Below are 14006 nucleotides of genomic sequence, written 5' to 3'. Positions count from 1 at the left end.
GGGTAGATCCCATGTTTCTGCAATGGTTAGAGTGTGTATATGTTTCAGGCCATAGTAAGACATTTCTTACTTAAAAACCTAAACTTGAAAGATATTCAAAACCCAGCAATCAGAAGCACAGAAATCTACAAACATTAAGATGTTCCAACAAATGAAAAAGCAAGGTACTCAGACAGCTTTGTTTCAGTTGTTACTATGATTTAAGCCTAAACAAGAAATTAGTAGCCAGCAGAATCAGATTTTCTGTCTTTGTAGAAGCATTCCTATAAGCCTCAGGGTTGCTGCATTCTAGCCTGGATGCCTATTATCTGGTATGTGATCTCCTCCTCCAGCTGGCCTGTGCTGAATCTGGTTGACATAGGAATGAAAACAAGCTCATCCTGTGTTTGACAGGATGACACAGCTCAAAGGTCAGGCCCACGCCGCAGAATTCTGCATCCAAACTGGATACTGTATCTGCAATGGACCTGAGAAGCCTTAGTGGACAATTAGAAATACAAGCCTTATTATTATCATAGAGCTAAAAAGTAGGACCTGTATCCCACATTTTAAAAACAAGAATGCAGTGCAGGTTGGAGGTTTAGGATTTTACACCACTGGTATAGTTTCTTGAGCCAAGAGTCACCCTGAAGCAGCAATATCTGGACTCACACACAGCACCAGTCCTGCCATATTCTCCTTACTTGTACCAAATCAAATCCTTGTGAGATGAGCTTAGGAAATACATTACATTCAAAACAAACACCCTGACAACTCCCTCCATACTCCGTGTGAGCTGTCTATGTCCATATGCCTGGCTAACACTACAGTCGTTTTGTTTCCATACTGTAACCTTTCTTGCCATAATAAAAAGTTTATAACTTTCGTTCAGGAAGAAGGACTGCCCCCACACACATTACATCGTCTACTAACCAATCAGGAGATTATAAATAACCCTGACACTTACCCCTCTATTTACACCGATGCAATTGATTCACATCCATCCACTTCCCCCAATTGCTACCCCTTTCTTTTTCTCATTCCCCCTTGATTAATTTACTAGGGAGGTAGGGGAGGTCTGCCTTGTGCAGCTGGCCAGATGGAGGGCCCTTAAACCAAGCGGGTATGAAGGCCACATGCCTCTGTATCATACTCCATAATCATCAATAAAAATATCACTATTCTCTAACTGAGTCTTGGGGGTTTGTCCTGAACTCTTAAAAGCATGAAACCTGCTACGAAAAGGCCCGTGTATCTCTATTGCAGTTGTATGAAAGGCCCGTGTATCTCTATTGCAGTTGTATGAAAGGCCCGTGTATCTCTATTGCAGTTGTATGAAAGGCCAGCGTATCTCTATTGCAGTTGTATGAAAGGCCCGTGTATCTCTATTGCAGTTGTAGGAAAGGCCCGTGTATCTCTATTGCAGTTGTATGAAAGCCCTGTGTATCTCTATTGCAGTTGTATGAAAGGCCCATGTATCTCTGTTGCAGTTGTATGAAAGGCCCGTGTATCTCTATTGCAGTTGTATGAAAGCCCTGTGTATCTCTATTGCAGTTGTAGGAAAGGCCCGTGTTGCAGTTGTTAGCACCCTGGCCTGTAGAAGTGAAAACTATTCTTTCAGCCGCAAGGACAGTAGAGTTCCAACCCTAATCCTAGCCCTAGTCCTCACCCTAACCCTAACCCAAATCCTAACCCCAACCCTAACCCTAATCCTAACCCCAAACCCAACCCTAACCCTAATCCTAACCCCAGTCCTCACCCTAACCCTAACCCAAATCCTAACCCCAACATTAACCCTAATCCTAACCCCAGTCCTAACCCCAACCCTAACCTTAATCCTAACCCTAATCTTAACCCCAGCCCTAACCCTGTTTAAATGTAAATGTTTTTTCATTTCTCAGAATACTTTAACAGTGTCAAAGGATTTTGGTTTCATTTAGACTTGTTTTGTGAAAGGCTTTCTGGTTATTTCCATTGTTGTGCAGTGATAAGATTTTGGTTTCATTTAGACCTCTGTTTTGTGAAAGGCTTTCTGGGTATTTAATTTGTTGTGCAGTTATTTTGGAAACTGTCTTGTGTATACATTTTTTTTACAGCTCTACATAGTTTGTTTCATATATAGTACAAAATACAGATGAAGGAAAGGCATGGATTCTGACATACAAACTGCTGTTCAATAGCATTCTGGATCTATTCTGCTGAGAATGTAATGTATGCCATACTCATGCTTTCCTTTGTTCACACATTCAAACATAGAAATGTAATTATTTATGAAAGGTTTTTAAACATACATTTTTCTGTACTAATATTATTGTGTTTTAACAAAAAGGTAAACATGTGCTGTAATGCTGACTTATAGCTGTGGGCTTATTTAAATAACAATGCTTTGTTTGTCAGGCGGTGATATAAAAAGCGGTGCAAACTTAAGGCCATTACATGCAGGATCTCTCCAACCGTCACAATGGGAAGGGTAGGGATTTTTGCAGTTGTGTCTTGTTATTTTTTTAAAGCTGCAATTCTCTTAGCCTGGAAGCTGACTCACAAATATACATCTTTCCCCTTCAGATAACCTTCTACGAGGACAAGAACTTCCAGGGCCGCTGCTATGAGTGCAGCTCTGACTGCCCTGACCTGCACTCCTTCTTCAGCCTCTGCAACTCCATCCGAGTGGAGAGCGGTTGCTGGGTCCTGTACGAGCGCCCCAATTACATGGGGTACCAGTACTACTTGAGGAGAGGGGACTATCCTGACTATAACTGTTGGATGGGGTTCAGTAGCTGCATCAGATCCTGCCGCAGTGTTCCAACGGTAGGCTGTGTTCTTTATTTAAAGTAGCTACAATACTAGTAGTAATACTAATACTAATATTTATAGCAGAGGGTGTTAGTCCACATTCCAAGGCACCGCAGTGGGCATTCAAATACAACTGCCATAAAGATTTCACCTGTTCATAACTGAATATTAAATATGTGTTCACTATGTTTCTGTGCCATGCTGCTTTGTAAAGTATTTTGAGATTCCACACCATCTAAAAAAGGCATTATTGCGTATTACTAAATTATTTTTTAAATTATAAGAATACGTACACAAATTAGTGAAAACCTAATTCAATACGGCAATTAATGTGGAATGTGGAAATCTGCTATTGAGCATTAAGTGTTAATGCAAACCTGGGAAATGTCATTAAAGTAGTTTATTTGTTCTTCTTTAAAACAGTACAGGGGATCTTACAGAATGAAAATTTATGAGAAACCAGACTTCAGTGGCCATACGATGGAGTTCATGGATGACTGCGCTTGTGTCTCTGACCGCTTCCACCATCGGCACATCTATTCCTGCAACGTGATGAACGGCTCCTGGGTCTTCTATGAGTATCCCAACTACAGAGGGAAGCAGTACTTCATGAGGCCCGGAGAGTACAGGAGATATCGGGACTGGTGTGCCACTAGTGCAACTGTTGGATCTGTCAGACGTGTAATAGACAGTTATTAAAATCTGATGCATATTCTTGTACTGGACAGAACGATCCTTAATAGGAATATTTCTGATCTTTGATGCAGCTGGTGTCTTTTCGTTGAAGACATTTTTAAGAAATTGTGCAGCTCTATGCAGTGTGTTCAATCATTTACCGGAAGCAAACTAAACAGACTGCCAGGTTCCTAAATGCAGTGGAACAGGTAGTGCGTCAATAAGGTAAACATTTGCTGTATTTATTTTTAAGTGATAAAAAATATGTATATTTACAGTATTCTTTCAGAAATGGGAATTTTCATGTGGTACACATTATTACACAGCAATGGGTACATTTCACGGAAATCATGAAATCTTTAATAACCATCAAAAAATAAATAAATACAGCCTTATTTATAATACATATTTAAATGTTAAATGCACTGAATAATATACTGAAATAAAACTATGAGAACAAACTTAATAGGAATCAGTCCTGTGTTATTTCCCTCTTTTAGGACAACATGCAGGCCTATTATAAAGAGTTTTACAATAAAGCACATTGATTGTTCACATTCACATTGTTCACATTCACAGTCTTTCTAGATAGAGGTAACCCTTTGTTAAGCTGATTATATTTCAGAAGAAGATTGTGCTGTAAAACAAAAAGGGCCTTATTGAAACTACAAAAGATGGTCCACATTAGACGGTAAAATCTATTCTAAATGAAATGCATAGGCACATTCATCAGTTTGCACTTGTGATTCCTGGTGTAGTACAAATAAAATCACATTGATAACTGGTAGGTATCCAAGGTTTCTTTCAATATGGGAATGATTCAAATATTACATTTTTCTTCTTTTTGCTTGCAAGAATATGCATAACACATCAATAAATACAGGTCAAAACATATTGTGGTTGTTCTGTATCACTCATATACACATACTGTATGTCAGATATTACATGTTAATATGTTGTAAGCGTTGTAAATTTGAGTTTTTATATATAACTATTTTGAGCCCCTTTTTTTCAAATAGCAGATTGAAACACCTTGGCTGCTGCTATTTGGTGCCTCATGGCAGAAACACTGTTACCTGGATGCTGAGAGTACTATGAAAACAGAAAATACCCTGAAAGATGTATCTGTAGTGACAACAGTAAAGATGTACTGAGTGCTGCTCACAATCTGGCAATGCAAACTAAATCTAAACACATTGAGTGCTGCTCACAATCTGAATCTAAACACATTGAGTGCTGCTCACAATCTGTCAATGAACACAGTGAGTGCTGCTCACAATCTGGCAATGCAAACTAAATCTAAACACAGTGAGTGCTGCTCACAATCTGAATCTAAACACATTGAGTGCTGCTCACAATCTGTCAATGAACACAGTGAGTGCTGCTCACAATCTGGCAATGCAAACTAAATCTAAACACAGTGAGTGCTGCTCACAATCTGAATCTAAACACAGTGAGTGCTGCTCACAATCTGAATCTAAACACATTGAGTGCTGCTCACAATCTGTCAATGAACACAGTGAGTGCTGCTCACAATCTGGCAATGCAAACTGAATCTAAACACAGTGAGTGCTGCTCACAATCTGAATCTAAACACATTGAGTGCTGCTCACAATCTGTCAATGAACACAGTGAGTGCTGCTCACAATCTGGCAATGCAAACTGAATCTAAACACAGTGAGTGCTGCTCACAATCTGAATCTAAACACAGTGAGTGCTGCTCATAAACTATCACCAAATACAGGGAGTGCTCATAAAGACTTTGTATTTAGAACAGGTATGGCAATAACTGCAGAAACAAATTGCTTTCTATTTTTAGATTGACAAGTGCAACTTTCATCAGCTTTCTCAATAAAACTCAATATTTGACCAACAAACTATTCAGAACTACTGTAAATATCATAAAAAGGTCAAGGAAATTTTAAGCTTTTTTTTGTTTTTCACATTATGACTTAAATGAAGAAACAATTTGGCATTTATAGGCCTTTTGAATATTGTCTTGTTGGTATTTTTTGACAATTTGCAAACAGCTTTGAATGGATAGCTCCTTCCACTTGTTTTTCTTTTTAATTAACAGCATTTAGCTGGTAATCATAAGCTGGCTAATAAGGTCTATGTAATTAACAAGTATCTCCCTCTTGAAATGAATACAATGCTTTGGAATCCTTTATAACTATACTATTTCAGTGCTACCCAGAGAACATTCTTTTCTTAAGCACAACAAAAGGTATGCTTATTTTGTAACTTTACAGTTGTGCATTATTTAATGACACTGTACAGCAAATCATGTGGTGCCAATTCATCAGGTTGAGTCATTTGAATAACAAAGTCAGCTTTGCTTTAGAGTATAAAAAGCACTAGCAGCACTGTGCTTGTCAGAGTGAATCTCAGCACTGAAACCAACATGGCAAAGGTGAGGGTTTGAGAGAGCTTTTTGAATATTTCAGTTTCAGTCCTGACTATAAATGCACAGCACAGATAATAAAAATTGTTTTCTTATTCCTGCAGATCATCTTTTACGAGGACAGGAACTTCCAGGGCCGCCACTATGAGTGCAGCAGCGACTGTGCTGACCTGCACTCCTACTTCAGCCGCTGTAACTCCATCCGTGTGGAGAGCGGCTGCTGGATGATGTACGAGCGCCCCAATTACATGGGGTACCAGTACTTCATGAGAAGGGGAGAGTATCCTGACTATCAGCGCTGGATGGGGTTCAATGACTGTGCCCGGTCCTGCCGCATGATCCCACAGGTATGTTTACATTTTTTTACAGTAGATTGTTTTTCCGGTACCATCATTATTGCATTGGCATTTTGGGGCAATACTGTTAAGACTGTTAAGGTACATCATAGGTAGCCATGCAGTGTTTGAATTGAATTTCCCCTAACAACGGTATGAATGGTTTCTAATGTATTTATTTACACAACAGCACAGGGGATCCTACAGGATGAAGATATACGAGAGAGAAAACTTTGGAGGCCAGACGATGGAGTTCATGGATGACTGCGAGTCTGTCTCCGATCGTTTCCGCTATCAAGACATTCACTCCTGCAATGTGATGGACGGCTACTGGATCATGTATGAGCAGCCCAACTACAGAGGAAGACAGTACTTCATGAGGCCCGGAGAGTACAGGAGATACAGCGACTGGGGAGGCATGAGTTCCAGGATTGGGTCTTTCAGACGCATCATGGATTCCTGTTAACTTTAAACCATTTGTTTCTGACATATAAATATGATGTAGAAAATAAATATTTAACAACTTTAAAATACTGTATTACTGTGTCATTTGTTTTAGTTTACAATAATGGTCTAACATACATTAAGGAGGTACTATCCAAGGTCTTAAAACCCACGGTCTTACAATGCTATTGATGACAAGTTGCCGTAGCTTCCTGGTATCTAATCACTTCATGCTCCATTGCATCAGCCCATGTGATCAGAGCAAAGGAATAAGGAAGCATTCGTCTCACTTTTAGCCCACCGTAGCCTCTGATGCAGGAGCAACTTGCAGAGCAGTACAGCCCTGTTATCATTATGAAATCTATGTTAAAAAGCCAGGAATGCTGCTGTTTTCAAACTTGTTAACTGACACAACATGCTAAATGTTCTCACATCGGGATTTCCACCCTGTAATGAAATCTCGCCTTGGTCCAGGTGGACAGTAAAGAGCTAGACAGCCACAGTCCCGATTGCAGCAGCTGTGTTTAGTTTATATCAGCACAGGGTAAAGCAGGTTCCTCGTAGAATTATGCATTAATGTACCCTTTCCTTCACACATTGGAAAAGGCTTCCACTTCGAGAGCTAATCTCTTCCGTTACACCCCTAAGGGTTGAAGCATTCTCTGTTCCTGCACATGCTCACTGCCAGACTGCATACAGTCATGCAGAAGGGCAGAGTGGAAATACATAACCACTCTTAAAGGGGCTGCAGCCTGCTACCGCAGAATCATCACAACCTCACATTTAAGACATGATCCAGGACATAAATTAACTGTTTTATGGAAAAGGTATTTTACAACAAATACACAAAGCATCATTTTTATCTATAAGCATGCTAAATGTGTTTTCATCCACATTCAAAACAAAACTGCCTTATAATGGAGCGTTCTGATACTCGGTGTGAGAGGCACACATTTTTTCGCACACTTGGGAGACAAATTGACAAGGCTTTTAACATACGTGGTGATTTCCTCCTTCTCTGGGGCAGTGCTGTCTGTAAAGAGTCGCATCCACAGCTGGACAAGCTCCAGTCTCTACTGGATCCTAACATGTTCAAAAAGACCTCCTTCATTTGATTGTGATGATTATTTAATGCATGCCTGGGTTTGACTCAAATCTTTTAGTGGAGCTTCAGAAAAAATGTGTGCACACAAAGCTAGTGAATTATGATGTTTATATCCAAATAAGCAAAGTATTTCCTTTAATGGCAAAATATGTTCTGAGCCTGAAAGTTGGCTGGACACCCAGATACAGTTGTGACCCAAAAACTGGATAAATGAACTGCAGTTCTAGCTCTTCCACTCCTGGTCTTTGTTCCAACCCTGTTCTAAATTGTTCAATTGAACCCATTAAACCTCTATCCAGACCCTGAAGTAGTTGATTATATTATTTGACCTGTTAAACCTGGAGTGGAATCGCCCTCCAGGACCGTGATTGGACAGCCCTGGATTAAACAAAACAAGAGAAAAATGAAATGTAGCATAGAAGTGGCCAAAAGGATTAAGTATGACAGTAAGAAACTTTCTGGACCCCTAGGAGCCCATCACAATCCGCTCAGCTCAAATCACAATGAACAAAAAATGGAAACCTTACCGGACAGTTCAGACACCTTTCACTGCTTCACTGAAGACCATTCAGTAAGACACCTTTCACTGCTTCACTGAAGACCATTCAGTAAGACACCTTTCACTGCTTCACCGAAGACCATTCAATAAGACACCTTTCACTGCTTCACTGAAGACCATTCAATAAGACACCTTTCACTGCTTCAATGAGGACCATTCAGTAAGACACCTTTCACTGCTTCAGTGAGGACCATTCAGTAAGACACCTTTCACTGCTTCAATGAGGACCATTCAGTAAGACACCTTTCACTGCTTCACTGAAGACCATTCAATAAGACACCTTTCACTGCTTCAATGAGGACCATTCAGTAAGACACCTTTCACTGCTTCACTGAAGACCATTCAGTAAAACACCTTTCACTGCTTCACTGAAGACCATTCAGTAAAACGCCTTTCATTGCTTCACTGAAGACCATTCAGTAAAACACCTTTCACTGCTTCAGTGAGGACCATTCAGTAAGACACCTTTCACTGCTTCACTGAAGACTATTCAGGTGCAGCGTTACTATTCATTCACCACACTTAAATATTTGAATAAAAACATAGTTATTAAATAAATTAGAAGTTCTCTGATTTTTATCTAAGAGAGACAGTGGTTGTGAGGAGGGATATATTTAAGCTGTTTTCAGCCAAAGTGTTTACTAGTATCAATTATCAGACACTGCAGATGTAATAAACACAGAACTGTTTTCAATTCTTAGTATGTGGATTTATCAAAGTACCTGTAAGTGTATTTACATCTATACCCTACTCAAGCATAGGGAGGATCCTGTCTTACTATCTTCCCATGTGAGCACTGTAACATAATAAGACTGCACTTCAATAGATTGTGTCAAATTCAAATAAACCACAACAAAATGTTTATAAACTGCAACCAGGAGACTAAGCAATGTTTCAGAAAGAGTAAAATATTTTTAAAAAGGTGTTTTGTTCAATTTGCAGACCGATTTAACACTTTTATGAAGCGGTTTCAGTTACTGAAAGTCTTCATGGAAAGTCTTTTTTCCATGAAGGCATTGACACCAAAAACAACTTGTCTAAGTTTAACGATAAGCCAATTAATCAAAATACACTGCTTTACTTCATAATGGCAATATACAGTACTTTAAGCAACTTTACTAAGATTTAATGTGTCCATATATATATATATATATATATTGATGTTAAGGCAATCGTTTTACTCCTGTGTACCAGATGGTTCTTTACTATTCTATCATCTAAAAGATAAGCTTTGCTAAATTGCTTTTGCTGCAGAGAACTTTCACTTTTTAAGTTCACAAGGATAACAAAATGAAAATGCCAGAATGAAAACACAAGCACGCTAAACACCAAATAATAACCCTTTGAGGTTCGCTTTGACAACAGATAAAACGCACTGCACAGCTGCTGAGTCAGGGAGCAACACAATTGGACAGCAGATGCTTTGGTTTCCGAGCTGGGTATAAAAGTGCCAGCAGACTGACTCCGAGCACATCACAGCTCCGCGCAGAAACATCACCATGGGCAAGGTAACCGGGGTGTTTTTTCATTTGAAGCTGCAAGACTGATGTAGTTAGTCAGGTAGTTTAGTTGTTGGATAACTTGGATTGTTAGATATATTTTACTCTGGAGCAGGGTCTAATGATCTACTTTAAAAAAATAATGCTTACAAATTGTTTTCTTAGCTTGATGCAGCAGTTTAAACTCATGGATTTTTATGAACAATACACAAATTACAATAACCTGAAGAAAAGTTAACAATAAAAATGAATCAGGAAATGACATATACTGTACATAATGGTATTTATACTAATGTGCAGGGAGAGACATCATCCAGATGCTAGTGCAAGGTTGGAGGGAAAATGGTTCAGATATTCCTATTAACAGTTTAATCATTGTTATAGATCATCTTTTACGAGGACAGGAACTTCCAGGGCCGCCACTATGAGTGCAGCAGCGACTGTGCTGACCTGAACTCCTACTTCAGCCGCTGTAACTCCGTCCGTGTGGAGAGCGGCTGCTGGATGATGTACGAGCGCCCCAATTACATGGGGTACCAGTACTTCATGAGAAGGGGAGAGTATCCCGACTACCAGCGCTGGATGGGGTTCAATGACTCCGTCAGGTCCTGCCGCATGATCCCACAAGTAAGTTCACTGTAGTAAAAAGGTTAAAACTGCGTTAGTAGAACTAGTGGGATTTTGTTTGTCAAGGCTTACTATTAGTGAGTTTAGAAATGTTTAGAGGATAATTCCAATGAGATGGAGCGTCTTGCTTTCATGGGAAGCCACATCCTTATTTATGAACTACGATTCAAAAGCTATTTAAATCCTAGCACCTCAGTAGAACCCTGATTTTTTGGTCAATCCTAGATCCTCAGCAAGCATCTTGTCTGATATTGTCTCCTTGGTGAAATACTCTTATTCTGACAATAGTATTTTAGTTTGGTAGATTGGTATTAATCTGTATACTAAACCTCCTCTTTATTTAAACAGCACCAAGGATCCTACAGGATGAGGGTTTATGAGAGACCTGAATTTGGAGGCCAGATGATGGAGTTCATGGATGACTGTCCCTCTGTCTACGATCGTTTCCGTTACAACGACATTCACTCCTGCAACGTGATGGACGGCTACTGGATCATGTATGAGCAGCCCAACTACAGAGGAAGACAGTACTTCATGAGGCCCGGAGAGTACAGGAGATACAGCGACTGGGGAGGCATGAGCTCCAGGATTGGGTCCTTCAGACGCATCACAGACTACTGATCATTTGAAATATGTGATGTGGACTGTTCCTGAAATAAAAATGAGCTGTTATTGGTAAAGCACAATTGTTTTGTGTATTTGTGTATTTCTTAATGAGAAGAATTATATAATTGCTTTGTCACCTCATTACTGTAGATGGTTAATCACTATGAAGGGCTGAGAATTAATAAGGGGAACATATTTTGACAGATGCATTGAAGGGGTAGCTTAGTGATTGAACCTACTGTATAGTGATAACCTTTGTGTGGTGGGGAAAGCAACTCAATTAACACAGAAATGCAGTTAAGTGCTTTTATATGCTTAAATTGCATATATGAATTCCAACTGCAACATTGCTCGAAACCATCTGATGGAGAAGAGTGTTTACAAAACGAGTCTGGCACTAGACTATAAGATATGGTTAGAAAACAAACACAGGTCATGAAAATGCACTTCAGATAATACAATTTAATAAACATGAACTACTGCTACTACTACTACTGATAATAATAATAATAATAATAATAATAATAATAATAATAATAATAATAATAATAATAATAATAATAATAAATACATAATGTTTATAACAAATGTGATTCAAATGATATTGAAAGCAATGTGATTGTCACTAGCTAACACAAGTTTTGTGCTCCTCTAACAAGGTGGCAGTATTTGAATGACAGATTACTTCTAAAGAGGTGAGCTGGTAAATCTTGATTTTGCAGGCGCAGGCCTGTTTTTGCAGCTGCTTTTTTATTTTTTTATTTTGAGTACCCAATTATTTTAACCCCCAGATTTTCTCACCTATTTGTCCAAATATTAATTCTCTCTCCTCACATCAGCATTTCCCCACACATCTCAGGAGAACTGAACTGAATCTTCTGATCCCACAAACAAGACACTTTCCTCTTTTACACCCTGGAACCCGAGAGGGGATGTCAGCCTGCTATCGGCCTGTGGATGACAAAGGACAGCCCTGTGGGTGTCAGTCTGAGCTCACTATAATTTAAAAGCATGCATGTACTTCGCTATGAAGGTTAAACTACAGTATGATACTGCCCCTTTAACATCTAATCACTCTGTTAACTGGAAAATGTATTTGTTTGTCCGGTTTTAATCAGAGATTAAATTTTGCTCAGGAATAAAATACCACAATTCACTGCAAAGTGAAAATTAGGAAGTGACATCAAATTTATTTCATATCAAACAGATAAAAAAAAAAAAAGATAAGGCAAATTATTGCAGATGATTGGTTTCAGTTGGCTTGATCATGACGGGTGTAATTAACAGGTTTTGTTCCATTTTAATAAATATGTAACAACTTAAAACATGTCAAAGAGAATTACTCTCTTTGACACAGCAGGTGCGTCATTTCAGAAAGATTCTGGCAGGGTCGGTGGCAAAGTTGGGTCAATTGATCATTCTCTGTCACATATAGCAACATGAACGAGAAAAAAAAAACAGGCAGCAATCGGGCCCATTTACAACTAGATAGCGTCTACAGCATTGTTCTTATTCTTAAAATACATTGTACAAATTGTGCAGTGCGAGTATTTAAGGCACGGCACAGGTTTATAACAAACTCAAAAATGGCATTCCACTAGTCTCATTTTATCGTACTAAGGTCTGTAACATTACAATCGTCATTTTCACTGAAACGTTTGTGTTCTAAAAGTGGGTAAATGCTTTAACGCTAACCAAATTGCGTTAAGTGAGCAGTTCACAGCTACAGCTACATTAAACAAATAGTGTTGCCACATCATTCTTTTAAATTGTTTTACAGTAGCAGCGAGGGACATTAGACACTCTCAGATCATTGGGAATGTATTGCACAGGCTTTACAAAAAGAGCCAGGGGTAAGAATGCAGTTTAACTCTTTATTCAAATACATCTCACCAGATTTCAGACATACTTAAAACCGCGAGTTAAGTTTGATACATTTTGTCCACAAAATATGACACTTTGTATCAAACAGAAACTAATGAACATAAACTGCTAAATAAGCAGCACATTCCTATGAATGTCGAAAGTAGAAATATGTGCAAAGTTTTAAATACCAAATAAATAAATAAATAAATAAATAAATAAATAATGTTTACACAGATAACCACGAATAAACTAAAATAAAAGGGAGTAGCGTCTCGCTTTCACCTTGGCAAATTTGCCGACACCAGCCTGTAAGTCTAAAGTTTGTATTTTGTTGGGTTGGCTCGCAATGAACAGCACAGCTCTACACATGAGCCTAAATCTCATTTTCAAATCTATGGTATGTTTGCTTTAGAGCTTACATGTATAAATAATGTTACCTGGACATAAGCAATATTAAAAATGGTTTCTTCCCTCCTTGCTGTCTCGGTGTCGTTTAATTTCTTCCACTTTCTATCTGCTGTGGCAACCAAGGTCTTGGGGGGGGGGGGGGGGGGGGGGCAACTGCCCCCCCTGCCCCATAGCAAATGACACCCCTGCTGCACAGACCTCTTTTTTTACCCAAATTAATGTGTCAATAATCAGCTGGGGCCAACGGTCCAGATAAGCTGTGTACCTGATGTTTTTAGGCATTAAAAAATCTGAAATACACACAAAATTTTAATTTAATGTGTAAAAATGCGCATAGCAATTTTCCTGCCCAGCTTGTCTGCCTCCCCTAACCATTCCACTAACAACAACATCTCCCAGAATGCAATGTCTTCAGTTACTAGGAAACTGTACACAACAAAAAACAACCAGCAAACATTATCCAATCTCTGGCTAGCCCTGTTGTAAGAATAATAACATTTCAAAGCTACACAGGTCCAGCTACAAATCCAACTGGAACCATTGTCAAAGGCAACCACAAAAAAAAATGTGCCTATAATATTAAATGAACTGTTTTATAAATTATTAATGCTTTTCCTTATTTTATTTATATGTATGGCTTTATACTGAAGTTTTAACATGTTCACTGAATTTAGAAGTTAATGTTAAAATATAAGTAATTAATAAC

General features: G+C 38.8%; 3 protein-coding genes across 4 annotated transcripts; all 3 read left to right on the top strand.

Moving 5' to 3' along the window:
- The first annotated feature begins 2383 nt into the window (after nt 1-2383).
- Nucleotides 2384-3913, top strand: LOC117405824 (gamma-crystallin M2-like). The gene is made up of 3 exons (XM_034009209.3): nt 2384-2449; nt 2545-2787; nt 3196-3913. Exons 1-3 carry the CDS (start codon nt 2441-2443, stop codon nt 3469-3471), a joined length of 528 nt encoding a protein of 175 aa, XP_033865100.1. The 5' UTR covers nt 2384-2440; the 3' UTR covers nt 3472-3913.
- A 1836-nt stretch (nt 3914-5749) lies between these two features.
- Nucleotides 5750-6717, top strand: LOC131696548 (gamma-crystallin M2-like). Of its 2 annotated transcripts, none has more exons than XM_034009176.2 (3): nt 5750-5860; nt 5956-6198; nt 6377-6717. In XM_034009176.2, exons 1-3 carry the CDS (start codon nt 5852-5854, stop codon nt 6650-6652), a joined length of 528 nt encoding a protein of 175 aa, XP_033865067.1. In that variant the 5' UTR covers nt 5750-5851; the 3' UTR covers nt 6653-6717. The 2 variants fall into 2 exon arrangements, with proteins under 2 accessions (XP_033865067.1, XP_058888454.1); XM_059032471.1 differs by having other exon boundaries at nt 5834-5860; nt 5953-6198.
- A 2954-nt stretch (nt 6718-9671) lies between these two features.
- Nucleotides 9672-11106, top strand: LOC117405801 (gamma-crystallin M2). The gene is made up of 3 exons (XM_034924384.2): nt 9672-9802; nt 10178-10420; nt 10769-11106. Exons 1-3 carry the CDS (start codon nt 9794-9796, stop codon nt 11039-11041), a joined length of 525 nt encoding a protein of 174 aa, XP_034780275.2. The 5' UTR covers nt 9672-9793; the 3' UTR covers nt 11042-11106.
- Nucleotides 11107-14006: the final 2900 nt, after the last annotated feature.

This window comes from Acipenser ruthenus, chromosome 10 (genome assembly GCF_902713425.1).
Source record: "Acipenser ruthenus chromosome 10, fAciRut3.2 maternal haplotype, whole genome shotgun sequence".
Classification (NCBI taxonomy): Eukaryota; Metazoa; Chordata; class Actinopteri; order Acipenseriformes; family Acipenseridae; genus Acipenser; species Acipenser ruthenus.
Note: the sequence above shows the minus strand (reverse complement) of the source record. Positions and strands in the feature narration are given on the sequence as shown.